At 50.0% G+C, this 16,861-nt stretch overlaps 1 protein-coding gene across 5 annotated transcripts in view; it reads right to left on the reverse strand.

Moving 5' to 3' along the window:
* The window catches only part of NTN1 (netrin 1), a 230,734-nt gene that overhangs the window by 44,771 nt on the left and 169,102 nt on the right, over positions 1-16,861 (reverse strand). For all 5 annotated transcript variants that reach the window (XR_014079136.1, XM_081578356.1, XM_081578355.1 and 2 more), the window contains 2 exons: positions 14,664-14,813; positions 11,496-11,549 (listed from right to left, as the gene is read on the reverse strand). Coding sequence is in view for 4 of the 5 variants with exons in the window: in XM_081578356.1 (XP_081434482.1) it covers positions 11,496-11,549; positions 14,664-14,813 (204 nt within the window). In the remaining variant the exon portion in view is untranslated. The remainder of the gene's footprint in view (positions 1-11,495; positions 11,550-14,663; positions 14,814-16,861) is intronic.

Genomic DNA, 16,861 nt, shown 5'->3' on the forward strand with positions numbered 1-16,861 from the left:
GGAAAATCTTTTGGCAGAAAAAAAAAATCATTGAAGCAAATGGGGCATGATGTTAAGTGTTAAATCAATGTGATGGGAACATGGAAGTCTAACTCTGTTCTGGCCACTGCTCTGACATTTTTCATCATAAAAATTTTAACAATCAGTTAAATCACATTAATTCAAAATACAGTAATACATAGTAAAGCTCAGAACTTTGGATAAATTTCATATTTGGTTGGGCTAAAATTTAGCATGGAAAAAGGACCAGGCAGACACTTGCCTATGTGAGCATAGCATTACCTATGATTTCTGAAATCACAGCTAGCTGATTTCCGAAACCTTCACTTTAGAGACTCCCTTGGTGGTCCAGTAATGGTTGAGGATCCATCTTACAATGGAAGGGACTGCATTCAATCCCTGGTCACAGAAATAAGACTCCACATGCCCTGGGGCAACTAAGCCCGCCTGCTACAACTACTGAGCCTGCATGCCACAACTAAGACCCGATGTGCCCAAATAAATAAATGTTATAAAAAGAAAACAAAGAGAAAAAAATTTCACTTTCTAAACCGTCAAGAGTGTGTGTGCGTGCTCAGTCATGTCCAACTCTGCAACACCATGGACTGCAGCCCTGCAGGCTCCTCTGTCCATGGGATTTTCCAGGGGAGAACACAGGAGTGGGTTGCCATTTCCTACTCCAGAGGTCTTTCCGACCCAGGGATCAAACCTGAGTTTCCTGCATCGGCAGGCAGATTCTTTACCACTGAGCCACCTAGGAAGTCCCCTTCTAAACCCTCAGCTGCATCTGTTTCAATTCAAAGAGTAACTAAGAAATCAGCAGCAGCATCCTGCCTCAGTACTTCTGGAGTGAGCATGTGGATGCTATCTTGCGAAAATACACCCACCTTCTCAACCTCGGCACTCCTATTAGCATTCGGGGCTGGATAATCCATCACCGAGGGGGCTGTCCTGTGTGATACAGGATGTTCAGCAGCATCCCTGGCTCCAACCCACTAGATGCCAGTAGCACCCTCCTCCTACTGACAATCAAAAATGTCTCCAGTAATGTCCAAATATCCCTTGGGGACAAAACAGCCCCAGGCTGGGAACTACATGAGTATATGAGCACAAATGAAATAATTTCTCCAAAATGCTGTGTAAGCCAGTCTTTTCACCAGCCAAAGTTGACCCTCCATGTGTAATTAGATGTGTAATCTGCTTTAGCAGGTATACTGTATGTTTTCATTTCATATTCAAATATTCTCCTACAACATAATTACATGGATATTTCATAACAGAGTCACTAAAACACCACTGCAAGGCATTTGGTCCTTGTAGCTGTCTTGCCACACATCACTACTTCCTTAGGCTAAACTCCTACCAGGGAAAGGATGGGGTCAAAGATACATTTTGATACATGATGCTAAATCGCCCTTCATAAAGTGGTATCAAGCTACCTTCCCATCACCAGAGCAGGTGAGTGCCTGTTTCCCTAACTCTTTTAACACTAAGAATTACTTTTTGTTTACTAGTGTCAATTTAATAAGGTTTTCTAAATGGCATTCTTTTTTTGGAATTTATTTATTTGGCTGTGCCAGGTCTCTTAGTTGCAGTATGTGGGATCTAGTTCCTTGATCAGTGATCTAACCCAGGCCCCCTGCATTGGGAGCTTGAAGTCTTAGCCACTGGACCACCAGGAAAGTCCCTAAAATGTATTCTTGCTAATATTATTTATTAAGTAAATACTGAGTAGGATTGGGGGCGGGAGGAGAAGGGGACGACAGAGGATGAGATGGTTGGATGGCATCACCAACTCGATGGACATGGGTTTGGGTAGACTCCGGGAGTTGGTGATGGACAGAGAGGCCTGGCGTGCTGCAATTCATGGGGTCGCAAAGAGTCGGACATCAGTGAGCGACTGAACTGAACTGAAGTAAATATTTATTAAATAAAAATATTTATAAAATAAAGTGTAATACTTCAGATACAACAAACTGTGGAAAATTCTTAAAGAGATGGGAATACCAGACCACCTTTCCTGCCTCCTGAGAAATTTGTATGCAGGTCAAGAAGCAACAGCTAGAACTGGACATGGAACAACCAACGGTTCCAAATTGGAAAAGGAGTATGTCAAAGCTATGTATTGTGACCCTGTTTATTTAACTTATATCCAGAGTACATCATGTGAAATGCTGGGCTGGATGAAGTACAAGCTGGAATCAAGATTGCTGGGAGAAATATCAGTAACCTCAGATAGGCAGATGACACCACCCTTATGGCAGAAAGCAAAGAGGGACTGAAGAGCCTCTTGATGAAAGTGAAAGAGGAGAGTGAAAAAGCTGGCTTAAAACTCAACATTCAAAAAGCAAAGATCGTGGCATCCGGTCCCATCACTTCATGGCAAATAGATGGGGAAACAATGGAAACAGTGACAGACTTTATTTTTGGGGGCTTCAAAATCACTGTGGATGGTGATTGCAGCCATGAAATTAAAAAACACTTGGTCCTTGGAAGAAAAGCTATGACCAACCTAGACAGCATATTAAAAAGCAGAGATATTACTTTGCCAACAAAGGTCCGTCTAGTCAAAGCTATGGTTTTTCCAATAGTCATGTATGGATGTGAGAGTTTGATCATAAAGAAAGCTGAGTGCTGAAGAATTGATGCTTTTGAACTGTGGTGTTGGAGAAGACTCTTGGGAGTCCCTTGGGCTGCAAGGAGATCCAACCAGTCCATTCTAAAAGGAAATCAGTCCTGAATATTCATTGGAAGGACTGATGCTGAAGCTCCAATACTTTGGCCACCTGATGTGAAGAACTGAGTTGTTGGAAAAGACCCTGATGCTGAGAAAGATTGAAGGCAGGAGGAGAAGGGGATGATAGAGGATGAGAGAATTGGATGGCATCATCGACTCAATGGACATGAGTTTAAGCAAGCTCCAGGAATTGGTGATGGACAGGGAGGCCTGGCGTGCTGCAGTCCATGGGGTCGCAAAGAGTCACACACAACTGATCAACTGAACTGAACTGAATACTTCAGATACTTATCGCCATTTGAACAAATTCTCTGAATTTCTAGTTCATTTTCTCAGCTCAATTTTGTATTAGGATCTCTTTTTTGGTGAATTGTAAAAGCTATTTATTGAGGATATTAGTCTTTTGTCATTCACGTTAAAAATTGATGTTTTTCAGCTTTTCATGTGCCTTATGTTGGTTAGAGATTTCTGAGGTACAGATGTTTTATATTTTTATCTACTTAAAATCTTTCCCTTTATGATTTCTGACTTTTGTATCATATCAAGAAAGTCTTCTTTAGTCAAAGATTACACTAACAATGCTTTATCCTAGAATTTTTAAGATTTTAAAAATACATTCATCCACTGGAATTTATGTGGGTTCACAGCATGAAGCAGAAATTTAATTTGATTATTATTTAAAACTAAACAGCCAGTTTTCCCAGCACCATTTGCTGACCGATTCACCTTTTTCCTCACTGATTTACAATCACAGCTTAATCATATACAAGTTCTTATGTTTATATTCTAGTCTTTTTCTGGACTTTCTACTCGGTTTTCATGATTTCTGTTCCTATACCAGGATGATACTAAAGTTAATATCCTATTTACAATATTTAAAAAATCTGGTAGGACAAGTCACCCTTCATCACTCTTCTTTTTTAAAAAACATTCATGGCTATTCTCACTCATTTATTTTCCTACCTGAACTTAAGAATCACATTCTATCCAGTTGGAATTTTGGCTAGAATGATGCTAAACTTACAGATTTCAGGGAGAACTGACATTTTACAATATTGAGTCTTGCCCTCCCAGAACATGGTATGATCTTCCAATTTTTTCTTCAGTGTCCTTTGGGAAATAACCTCATTTCTTTTTAAAAATTTATTAATTTTTAAGTTCAATTTTTATTTTTAGTCACACTGCACTGCATGTGGGATCTAGTTCCCTGATAAGGGATTGAACCCAGGTCATTGGCAGTGAAAGTGCAGAGTCCTAACCACTGGACCATGGGAAATTTCTAGTTTTACCCTTAAAAGAAAAAAAGACACTCTGTACTTTTACTGCTACATTTATTTCTGTGTATTTGATATTTTCATTGCTGCTCTAATTGGGAGATTGTTTCCATTACCATAAAAAAATGTACATTCAGTAAACACTTTCTACAGGCCATTGCATGCTTTTCACTGGCTCTGACAGTTTGTAACTAGGTATCGCTGATGTAAGAAAAGTTACTGACCTTTGCATGTTAATTCTGTAATGGCCTCCCTGGGTTAGTCTCTTAGCAGTTTTAACAATTTTCAGCTGACTCTCTGCAGGCAGGTTTTAGGATACAAGGCTGTGAGAAAGTCACCGAGGCCTTGCCCACCCCCACCCCCCACCTATAAGCTGATCCACATGCCCATCTCGCTCAGCTGCCTTGTGACCAAAGGGACAGGTCACTGCTTAGTGGTTCTCCCAAGCACAGACCCTGTGGCCTCAGGTACGCCAGCTGCCCCAGCGCCCCACACCAACCAACCACACTCCCAAGGGACACTTTAATTGGCACCTGTGGGAGACAGCGGCTTTTAACTGGCTGCACCTCCATCTCTACCTTGATTTTAGGTCCCCTGTGGACATACAAGTTTGTCTTCTCTCTTGGTAGGATGGTACCACAAGGTCGTGTGTGTGTGACTACGTGTTCATATATATATTCATATATACGTGTTTATATATTTAAAAAATTTTATTTTAATTACCCTACACTGATCAACTAGCACGGCTACCGAGAGGTCAAATGACAGGGAGGTTAATGCCACTCACAGGGACTTCCCTGGTGGTCCAGCAGTTAAGAACCCACCTGCCAAAGCAGGCAACACCAGTTCAATCCTTGGTCCAGGGGACCCCACACGCCACAGGGCAACTAAGCCCAGGAGCCACAACCACTGAGCCCTTACTCTAGAGCCCACGAGATGCAACCACTGAAGCCCGCACACCGCAGAGCCCACGCTCCACAAGAAGAGAAGACACCGCAAAGAGAAGCCCGAGCCCCATGACAAGTAGCTCCACTCACTGCAACTAGAGGAAGCCCGAGGCAGCAATGAAGACCCAGCACAGCCATAAATAAATAACACCACTCACAGACCTTGAGGCTGGAATCTCAGCTCATTGACCTCTCTGAGCCTCAGTTTCTCCTACGTAAAATGGGGTAACACCAGTACCTACTTCACCTAGGTAAATGAGGTGATTAAATGGCTAAGATTTGGGAAGACTGCTGAGCACGGAGCAGGCATTCTATAAACGTTGTCTCCTTCTTCTTCACTTAGCCAAAATTGCTTTATCTTCACTCCTGAGTCTGGACCAAACTCTTCAAGGGGCAATACTTATCTGATGGCTGTTTACTCAAATGGCTGATCCTGGACAGCCCTACATCCTGTTTCACCCCATCTCTTGAAATCCAGTTAGCAATTAACAGACCTTGACCTTACAAGTAGCCAGAGCTGCTTACAGGTGATGGTGGTCAGGAATCCCAGCTCCCCATCCCCGCCCCCACGAACTCACAGGTTCCTTTCTCCTATACCAGGAGTAACAACATCTCCCTTACTGGAACCCAGGGAACCACATCCTTCTCAGACAATCCTAAAAGGAGAAGAGGACGTGGGCTGTGCGGCCAGATCTTTTCAACATAACGCTAGATCACACAGCCACTGCTGTACATCCAGAAGGTCACAGAGCATGTCCACCATTTCCCCCATGTTGGTTGAGCTGTTTTTGCTTGGGGACGAAGTGGGGAGGTACTAAGAAGCCCCCCAGCCTCAGAAGTCTCCCAGTGAAGAAGGGGTCAGAAAGGCAAGCATGTCCCCCACTGCTGCCCGAGCCCCAGCGCCCCATCCCCAGGGCTCCCGCTCTCCAGTCAGCCCACCCCAAACAAACCAGATCCACTGTACCCTTGCACTTTGACCTCAAAAATTCAACTTTTTTAAAAAACAACTGGTAAGAACTTCCCTGGGAGTCCAGTGGCTAAGACTCCGTGCTCCCAATGCAGGGGCCTCGGGTTTGATCCCTGGTCAGGGAACTAGATCCCACATGTTACAACTAAGAGCTCACATAGCCTTGACTAAAGAGCAAAGACCCTGCATGTCGCAACTAAGACCTAGCACAGACAAAAAAAATTTTAATTGTGGCAAAGCACACATACAATTTACCATTTTTTAATGTACAATTCAGTGGCATTAAGTACATTCACAATGTTACTCATCACCACTCTCTAGTTCCAGCATCTTCTATCACCCCAAAAGGAATGCCTGCACCCATCAAACAGTCACTCCCCATCTCTCCCTCCTCCCACTCCATGGCAACCACAAATCTACTTTCTATCCCTCGATTTGCTTATTCTGGGCATTTCATATAAACAGAATCATAGACTGTGTGGCCTTTTTAGTCTGGTTTCTTTCACTCTGGATAGTATTTTCAAGGTTCTAGCATTTAAATGCTAGCATTCAAGGTACTAGCATTCATACTTTCTTCTAGTATTTTCAACAGGTCTAGCCCATGCTGGTACTCCATCCCTTTTTATGGCTGCATGATATTCCATCATATGGACATGACACATGGAGTTTATCTGCCCTGCCATTGGTGGACATTGGGCTATTTCCACCTTTTGGCTATTGTGAAGTCAAGCCCTTTAACTGGTTTCCAGTCTTTAAGAGGGTCTTATGGTCTGTGAGGAGGCCACCTGGCCTCTGTCTCAGGCAGCCCTACCTGCTTCCAATCAAGGTCTTCCCAAGAGCCCTCCCTCTGGCTGACTCTCTGCACCTGTCCTCATGTAAACCCACACTCGCGGTGAGGAACAGAGAGACTTTAGCCCAGCTCAGCCCCTCCCTCCATCTTGCTGTTGTTTAGTCATTAATTTGTGTCTGACTCTTCTGCGAACCCAAGGACTATAGTTCCCAGGCTCCTCTGTCCATGGGATTCTCCAGGCAAGAATACTGGAGTGGTTGCCACTTCCTTCTCCAGAGGATCTTCCTGACCCAGGGATCAACACCCCACCCCTTCCCCTCCTGCATTGGCAGGCGGATTCTTTACCACTGAGCCACCAGGGAAGCATCTGTATTTTCCATGGCATTCCATTGCTTTCCTTTTTAACTGAGCACTTATAAGCCCACTGTCGAACCAGAGGCTTTACCCAGATCATCTCATTTAATCTCCACGATAACCGTACTCAACAGTGTTATCATTACCCAATTTCACAGCAGAGGAAACAAGATCAGGCAAAACTCCCAATTCAGTGCCCTTCACCCCCTCATCCCACCCCACCCCCACTCAAACACCACCCAATGCCGTGTTCAAGTCTTACCCCCTCCCCTGGAAAACCAAAGTCTAAAGTGAGAATAATCCAACCCTACAGGTCTATAAAAACCAAACTGTCTTCCGGGAAAAAACAGAGGTGCTGCTGGGTCACCAGAGGTGACATCTCTAAGCTCACCCCTACCCCTTACACACGTCCCCCACCCCCTTATACACCCCCACACCTGGGAGCATCTGAGTTGGGGGGGTTGCTGGCTCATGTGGATTCAGCTGCCTGGCTCCCCTGAAGGGCTGCCAGGGGTGGGGGGCCTTGGAAGTTACCCCTACCCCCTGGCTGGACCACTGGAGCAGCTGGCAGAGGGCACTGCATGGGGCCCCGAAAGGGTTAAGTGCAGCTGGGCTGCAGGGAGGACCTAAAACCAGTTGGGAGGTGGCGGGAGCCCACGTGTTGGGTGTTCGCTCTCCTACCTCCATCCGGGGTCCAGCTTCCACTCGGACGGCAGCCATGCCCCTTCAGACCCGGAGGCCAGCCCAAGCCAACAGCATCCAGCCTTCTCAGAGGCTGCCCTGCCTCTCTCTGGTTTTCTGGTTCCCACGGCGTCTACATTCTGTTTCCGGTGGGGAGGCTCACCTGGCCTTGGTTTACACCAGGAAGAGCAGTAAAGGCTAGAAATCAGGCCCTACCTCCAGCCAAGTGTTAACTATTTACCTGCACCCTCTGCCCACGGGGGCCTGCGAGGCTCGTGGGAGAAGCAGATCACCAGAGCAAGTAGGGGAGTGAGCAGGTGTTGACATGGAAGAAGAAAGCTTAGCAGAAGTTCATTCCTCCCAGGAGATGCAGGGCAGGGAGGCCCAGGACCAGTGGTCCCATCCTTTCATCCTTCAAGGAGGCAGAAGACAGCCATCTTTGCTCTGTTCAAGGCCTCACAGTCAATGCTGGATCAACCCCAGATCTCCTGAATTTGAGATAGCACTTCTTCCGCTAAACCCAGGGGCCTCTACAAACCAAACATGCAGACGGACTAATAACTTGGAGCTGATGCATGGCGAGGGGACCCAAGGGTAGAGGTCTCTACAACCACAGTTCAGTGGATTCAGAAGTGGATGGTCTTTACATCCCTCTCGGCCCCAGGTCTCCCACGGGCACACGGTTCCTTGCCTCCCTTCCCCCCAAAACAGGGTACCAGCCAGTTCAGCGAGCAGGTGGACAACATTCCCGGAGAGAACTGGCTCTTCAAGGGGATGGGCGGGTTCAGGGTGAGGTTATGTCCATCAGCTTTCACGACAAATTCTCAGCTTATTAATTCTCCTTCATTCCGCAGGCAAAAGTAAACAAGCTTTTCTCAGGCAGCCCAGCACAGAGGCCTTCCCTATTCAAACACTGCAAGAATTGACAGGCTCGGATGGACTGAGCTCCCAGGGCCTGCTTCCCAGGGGGCCCCTTGGCCTCCTGCCCACAACTTCCCTCCTGCTGAGACGAGGTGAGCAGGGCCTTTATGGTGGCAGACTCCGGAGTCCCAGAGCCTGCGATCCAGATCTGGCCCAAGTTCCCTGGAGAGAGCATGAGAAATCCCAGGCATCCGGAGACCCAGAGAAGGTCACAAAGAACGGGTCTGGCCAAGGACCCAGCATCTCGACAAGCATCATACCTGCTCACCTAGCCCCTCAGTGGAGGAAGCGCTTTGTCAAGCGTGTTCATTTACTGTTTGCTTCCATTGAAATTGTGTTTTCCAAGGTCCAGGAGAAAGAAAGGAAATAAGCAGTAACAAAACCAAAAGGAATGAGAAAACTTAACTGAGAATTGGTAAAGTTTTTTCAAAGGAAGATGCTACAACTTAGTTGCCCAGGAATCTTTTGTCTGGTTGAGCTTTATACCAGCTTCTCGTGGCCTGTAGAGAAATCTCATGAGTTGTTTTTTGCTTCTCCTGTATTCCATTTGCACATTTCTAATTTGGAAAGAAAAAGCCTAAAACCACCACGAGAAACCTAAAGTCAAAGTTGCAAGAACCAGAAAAGTGGGAGACAAGAGTGAGAGACCATGAAGATCTGCCTTGACCTTGGATGAGCTGTGCTCTCAGCCCAAGGAGCTCATACTGGTGAGCCGTGCTGGGGCTCATGTCACAACAAATGCAAGAAGCAGAACTCCACGAACTGAAGTGTCTTCTAGCTTCTCAACTGCTCTGAAAGTCGCTCAGTCGTGTCGGACTCTTTGCCACCCAATGGACTATACAGTCCATGGCATTCTCCAGGCCAGAATACTGGAGTGGGTAGCCTACCCCTTCTCCAGAGGATCTTCCCAACCCAGGGATGGAACTGGGGCCTCCTGCATTGCAGGTGGATTCTTTACCAACTGAGCTATCAGGGAAGCCCAGGAGCTGGATGAACTGGGGTTGTGCCTCTGAATCTGTTTTTTTACCAAAGACTGTCCTCCTAGGCACCCATGATGCTGTTTCCTCCAGCCCCTTCCCAGCACGATTTCTCCTGTAAGTGTCCCTGAGACTCAACCAAAGATGCTGAAGACCCAGCAACCTAAATCCACTATGTCTTTGGTTCTCTCAAGTGAGGCCTCCAGCACTCCCTGAAATTTTCTGTCCTTTCCTCTTTGAGGGCCATTTGGTGACTATGAATATCCAAGTTCTGAATCCCTTTTCTCAAGTTCCCAGGGATTGGTCGATACTTGAAACAATCCAGTCTATTCTAAAGCATTCAGGTGATCACATGGGTACCTGGGCCTCCCCCACAGGTCAACCAGGAGAGGAACAAAGGGGGCCCCCGAGTTGACTTTGATTTCCCCTGGGGGCCCCACTGTCATGATTCCTGCCCCTCATGCCCACTCCTACTCCAAGTTGTTGTTCAGTCACTAAGTCGTGTCCAACTCTTTTGAGACCCCATGGACTGTAGCCCACCAGGCTCCTCTGTCCATGGGATTTTTCCAGGCAAGAATACTGGAGCGAGTTGCCATTTCCCTCTCCAGAGGAGCTTCCCGACCCGGGGATTGAACCCATGCGTCCTGTGCCTCCTGCACTGGCAGGTGAATTCTCTACCACTGAGCCACCTGGGAAGCTCCCTACTCCAAGTACCAGTACACAAAAGCCCCATGTGACCCCAGGCCCACGGCACTGGGTACAGCCTGACCTGCTCTCCACCTGGTGCCCCCTCCAGCCAGGCTCCGAGCCCTCTCTGTGCCCAAAGCCAGGGTTAGGTGACCCTTCTTGTACCAAGGATTGGTGATATCCATGGGCCCTTTCTCACAGTAATATTTCTGTGTAATGGAGAAATAAAATCCACAGAACTACAAAGAAAACTAATCAATACTGAAATACACTTACCCAAATATTTTCAAAACCCCAGATTTATGGTACAGTGATGTAATGTATGTGTTTCTTTATTAATGATTATAAATCAAGATCCCACAGCGGGGCTGGTAACTTTCATCATTTTTAAGCAATTAGCAAGCATAAATAATATTTCATGATATCTGCACCAACTCTTAACATGATGTGAAAACGGCTGGGATTTCTGCAGGTGGCCAAATCACCGATGTTGCTGACCCGGCTGTGGTTTGTGGTCCACCTTTGCAATGGAGGAAACTTTTTTTTTCGGCCACACAGCATGTGAGATTTTAGCTCCCATCCTGGGATAGAACCCATGTCCCCTGCAGTACAAGTGCAGAGTCCAAACCACTGGACCACCAGGGAAGTTCTTTTTTTTTTTTTCTTTTTGGAAACTCTTGATTTCAGTTAGAGGGAAGGGACAGTGAGAGCGTGAGTCTCTTCCTGTCCTGATTCACACCCCTCCTCATTCTGTTTGTGGACCCCAGTGCTCTAAGAACGTCTTTTCCATTCCTATCACCCATCTCCTTCCCTCTCTGCAAGAAAGAATTTACAGGCCCCTGGCTTGGATGGCCCTGGGCTGGAAGACAGCTTCTTCCCCTCGCTGGCTGAGCAGGAGGACCATTGCTTTGAGGGTCCCAGGCTTGGAAGACAAGCTAGCCTCAGGCACTAATAAAGCCTCCTCCCCTTTATTCTTAGAAGGGACACCACTGCAGAAAATGCCATGTGGCTCCATCTTGCTCAGTGTAGCCCAGGGGAACCACCGATACCAGCCAGCGCCCCTGTGGTGGTTCAGAGGGGCCTGGCTCCTCTAACCCCGCCTCCTCAGCCCCCAGCGCACCCCACAGCAAAAGCAGGAAAGCAGCAAGGGGACCACTTACCTTCAGGCTCCTCCACGCTGCTGGCTGCAGTGGTCGGCGGTGCCACGGGGATCTCTTTGTGGGGTTCAGGATGGGGGGAAAGGGAAACGAGGTCAGAACATGTTACTTTTGACCTCAGAGAAGAAAGAGCACAGTGCAGATTCCTCCCAACCTCCCTGGGCCCTCCCTCCTGGTCCCACTCTTCACCCCGGGAGATGATGGTCAGGGAGGAAGGGAGAGCCTGGTGTGGGAGCCAGGCCACCTTGTTCTCAGCTGGAAGCTGTCCCTTCACCTGGCAGAGACTAGAGGAGGGGAAGGCAGGACTTTGCCCCCTCTGCTGTCTGTGTGCCATCTACTCGCCTCGGGGCCAGGGGCAGAGAGAGGGGTCCTTAGGCCCCCCTTACTCATCATCAACGGACTCTGAGCTCAGGCTGATCTTGACTCACGGGTGGGGAAGGTGTCTGTGGCAGGGGTGGCATGTGAGGGGGCTGGGGGCATCTTCCACATGCAGAGAGGGGTCTGCAGTCTGGCCTAGGTTCCCATGGGCTTACATCTCAAGAGTTAAGCTGTCTTCTAGGCAGGGAGAACAGACTGACAATACGGAAGATTGTAGGGCCAGACAGAAGTGTGCTTTATTGGGACCATTCCTCGCCTACTGAGAACAGCAACAAGTTCCTACAAGCTCTGGCCCTGGGCTCAGAAAAGGTGAGGCGCTTCAGCCAGCCCCTGGGAAAGACTAAGACTTCACGGCTCCAGATTCTCTTTCTAGCCCAGGCCAAGCCACAAACCCAAACTCCCTGAATGGCAAGGAGTCACCTCCCCTGCTGAGTGACCATATGAATGTGGCGTCACAGACACCTCCATGAACCCCACTGATTTTGGCCACCACCTGACTGCTAGGGGTTAAGATCTCCCTTGGATACCCAGACTCTAGGTCTTGGGGGTAGTCAAGATGGAAAACTCAGGCCTGGGGGCAAACCTGAGGGTCACCCGCAGAAGCCAGTTCTGCACTCAGAAGGAACAGGCAGAGGGCCGGCCCTCGATATGGAGCCGAACCTCTACTTTCAGGTTGTTTTATTGTGAACAGCAAGCTACAGGTGCCCCGTTACAGCAGCTCATTAAGAAGCCAGGCCCCCTCTGAGTCTTCATGAGCTACTTGGTTCCAGCAGGAACATTTCAGAGGGAAATCCAGACAGCCCAGCCTAATCCTGCAAGTCCAGGAAAGGGGCTGGGGCCAGTGGCCATGGAGGCACCCTGGCTGCCCGAGCCCGACTCCTCAGGCCTGGCTCTGGGACTGAGCAGAGGGCCCCATGGCTCCCAGAGCTGTGATAAAAAAGATACAAGTGTCCAAGGCCCAGTCTGGACACCTGAAACCTGGTGCTGGCAGGAAGAGCTCACAGAAATCCCAGGATGGAGATCCCGGGTCTCTAGGTGGTTGGTAGTGACGCTTACCCCCAGCATCAGCCCGCCCTTTTCAAGAGGAAGGGAAAAGGTACAGAGCATGTTGGAAAACAGGATGCTTTCCCATCTCCCAAGGTTTCCATCCCTAATTCTGAAACATCAGCTCCACTTTCAGGCCTCTCCCCTCAGGGATTTGAAATGTTGGTTCCAGACATTCTGGGAACTCGACAGCTCCTGACTCCCCCTCACAGGGAGACCTCGTTTGCTTCCTCTGTGTTTTCACAAGCTCGGATGGTGGGGCCAATCTCCTCCCAGCTTTCTAAAAACGTTCAGCTTTCTGGAGGGCCGAAGAGAAAGATCCTCGCAAGCTGTGAGACCCGAACAATTAGAAGTCGTGAAAACCATTTCAACCTGCTCCACCCTGGATGTACACGGGCTCAATTTCCCATGGTTCAGATTTGTGTTATCCACTGTTACCACGCCAACATCTCCTGGTTGTAACACCTGCTGGAAGCCACGCAGCCCGGAGTGTACTGGACGTGAGGCCACACTCAAGTCAAGTGGGTGAGGTGTGGGATGTCAAAGACTCCTGCCCATTGTAGGGGGGGAGTGGATTCCCTGCAAGATCCAGGGGTCCGCTCCAAGGACCCCAGGCAGCTGCCTGGCCCCCAGCCTCCTGCTCTGCTTCAGGTTGTTTGTTCCAAGTCCCTGGTACCTGAGCTGAGAAGTTGATTCCCACCCAGAGCTACAGGACACTGAAAACCATAAAGCAGGGGTCAGCCGACTTCTCCAGCAAAGGACCAGCTAGGAAACGTTTTGGGCCCTGCAGGTCACAGGGGCTCTGTCGCCACTACTCAATTCTGCCATCACAGCCCCAAAGTGGCCACAGGCAGTCTGTGAACAAGTAAGCCTGGCTGGGTCCCATTAAACTTTATTTACAGACGCTGAACCTTTCCTTTCATATCATTTTCACATGTTGTAAATTAGTAATCTTTTAATTTTTGTTTCAATCATTTTTAAAAGGTTTAAAAAAAAAAAAACCCAGCCAGCCACACAAAACCAGGCAGTGAGCCAAATCCCCAGGCAGGGTGTGCTAAGCCCTGCTCCAGAGAGGCAGCCTCGTGCCTGGGGTCTGCCTCGGAGGCTGGGGTTCGTACCTCCTTTGTCCTCTCTTCTGGGTTCAGGTCAGCCCTGTATTCAGAATCAAACAGGCTGAGGCCAGGGGCCAGCGCCCAGCCAGGCCCCTGGCGTCCACCAGGGCTAAGCCTCTGCTCATGACACCTGTGCAGTTTTAAGATGTTAAAGCTCTCCAGAGCCAAAGCCCTGAGCCACCTCTGCCCCCTCCCCAAGTTCCAGCAACTAAAGGGCTGACCACTAGCCTGCATGGACCTCTGGAATCCTCAGAGGTGCTGCCATCCTTCCTAAAGGCCGTGGGTGCCCCGCCCGGAGTCCGTTCTTTCTGTTCTGAATCTGCCAGGGCAGGGGGGCCTGGAATTCCCACAGCAGCAGCCCCTGATCCAGACCTCACTCCCAGCCCAGGCCCAGGGCCAAGGTGGATACAGGAAGAGGTGGATATGCTTCCCCTGGCACCCCCATCCTGGGAGCAGGAGTCTGTCAGAACAGAGCCATGGACGGGCTGGCTCTGCTGAGACTCCCCTAGGCTTGGGGATCTCACACAGGGCCCCAGTGAGTGCAGAGATACACCTCAATGAGCACTACCCCCGCTGGCCCCCACACATGGGTGACCCCGAGCCCCCGCGTGACCAGGAGGAGGGGCGCCCCACGTACTTATGCAGGGGGCGATGGGTGAGCGGCTCTGCTGGTAGCCCTTGGCGCAGCGGTTGCAGGTGATGCCGGTTACGCCGTCCTTGCAGGGACACTGGCCCGTGGTCTGGTTGCAGGTCTTGCCAGCAGCGCCCACAGGGTGGCAATCGCAGGCTGTGGAGGACACACAACAGGGGGGTGAGAGGGTGGGAGTGACCAGAGCCCACCCTCCTCCGAGGCCCTCCCCACCTAGCGGCACCCCCCCAGATCCCACCCCAGGGTAAGAGCTGAGCGGGGTTGGGGGGCCAACCCACACACATTCCAGAAGCTCTGATCACTGACCACCTGCCTACCTGGAGACAGGAAATGAAAATCAGAATGGACCAACCGGAAAGGACAGTCCGGGTAGAGGAGTCAAGTCGGGGTGCCCTTCTGAAGGCCCAGGAGGAACACCTCACAGCCCATGGCTGAGTGGGAGCGCAGAAGTCAGATTTGTGGGTACACCTGCCCTTGACAGGCTGCTTTGTGCCCTCCTGCTCCTTTGCCCCCAGCCAGCTCCTAGCGTCCAGGCATCCTTGCTAACCTCTGGGTGGGAGGGACAGGGTTTGGGGCCTGATGGAGCCCTGGGGTTTGCCAGCTCAGAGGGAGTCAGCAAGGAGTGCCTCCACCAGGGCTGTTGCCCCCACTCTGCTCTGTCCACCCAACCTGACTGGCAGGCAGGCAGTCTGAGATGCAGGCTTCTGGATCACAAAACCCATCAACTGTAGCTCCAGGAAGAGTCACAACTCTCCTTCAGTTAAAGGCCCCGATGAAATTTAAAGACTTGGAGGTGAAGGAACCCCCCCAGGGCCTTGCAGAAAAGGACTGGCCAGGCTGGGAAGTGCCACAAGGCCCTGGTTCTCAGTTCAGGGGCTGCTGCACCCCACACCCCTTCTCCAGGTTTGCAATGGGCTAAAGAGCTGCGGTTGCCCACTCCGTCACACTGCCCCCAAGCCTCCCTCCCTATTTCCAGGACCCAGTGACAAAATGGCCAGAGGAGTTTAAGGGGACACGCCCCCTATTATGGACTTAATGACTGCATCCCCCCTGCACATTCATATGTTGAAAGCTAACCCCCAATGTGATGGCATTAGGAGGCGGAGCCCTTGGGAGGTAATCAGGTAGATGAGGTCATGTGGGTGGGACCCTCATGGTGGGATCAGCACCCTCAGAAGATGAGGAAGAGAGAAAGAGCTTTCGGTACAAGCACACAGCAAGAAGGTGGTTGTCTGCAAATCAGGAAGCAACCTCTATCAGACGCTAGATCAGCAGGCACCTCCATCCTGGGCTTCTCTGCCTCCAAAATCCTGATAAGTATCTGTGGTTTAAGTCACCCCATCTACAATGTTTGGCTACAGAGGACTAGTGCATCGTGCTGTGTACTCAGTTTGTCCGACTCTGTGTGGCCCTGTGGATTGTAGCCCAGCAGGCTCCTATGTCCATGGGATTCTCCAGGCAAACATACTAGAGTGGGTTGCCATGCCCTTCTACAGGGGGTCTTCCCAACCCAGGGATTGAACCCACGTCTCTTACGTCTCCTGCACGAGCATTCAGGTTCTTTACCACTAGTGTCACCTGGGAACTCAATGCCCATTAACTCCACGAGGCTTGAGCAAGAACTGCGGTATCTCCAAACACAGGACACCTGCCTCCCTGGACCTAGGCAGTGGACTCAGTGTGGGCAGAGAAGGGGAGGCAGGAAGGAGGCCAGTGCTCTCGTCCACTCCCCTGGGGTCTCCCTGGCCCTCCCCCTAGGGAAGAGAAGCCTGGAGAGGGTGAGGAGTTGTCTGCAGGAGGGCAACCTGCTGCAAGTTCACTTGGTGCCAGAGCTGCTCTGTTTCTGTTCCAAATGGGAAAAAAGTATCCAAGGGAATAAGTGAGAGCAGCGCTCCCCAAAGAGCTACACTAACAGCTCTCCAGCGGGTGCCGCTCAGCATGAGGGCGCCAGGCCGCGAGTGAAGACCCGGCCTCTCCCTGCTAGCCAGCCTCGGGCCCAGGAGGGGCTCAGGAGGAGAATTAGGAAGAGGAAGGCGGAGGGCCGAGGGTGCAGAAAGGACAGGAATGTGTGGAATTGCTTGTTGAAGTTGTGTCTGGACACGTGAGAACTTCTGGAAACCCTGGGAGTACGGGTCTGGGGGAGGAGGGGTCATGGGTGGAGTGCTCCAAGCCAGGTGAGGGAAGGG

This window comes from Giraffa tippelskirchi, chromosome 3 (assembly GCF_054371585.1).
Source record: "Giraffa tippelskirchi isolate mGirTip1 chromosome 3, T2T-mGirTip1v1.2.pri, whole genome shotgun sequence".
NCBI classification, from domain to species: domain Eukaryota; kingdom Metazoa; phylum Chordata; class Mammalia; order Artiodactyla; family Giraffidae; genus Giraffa; species Giraffa tippelskirchi.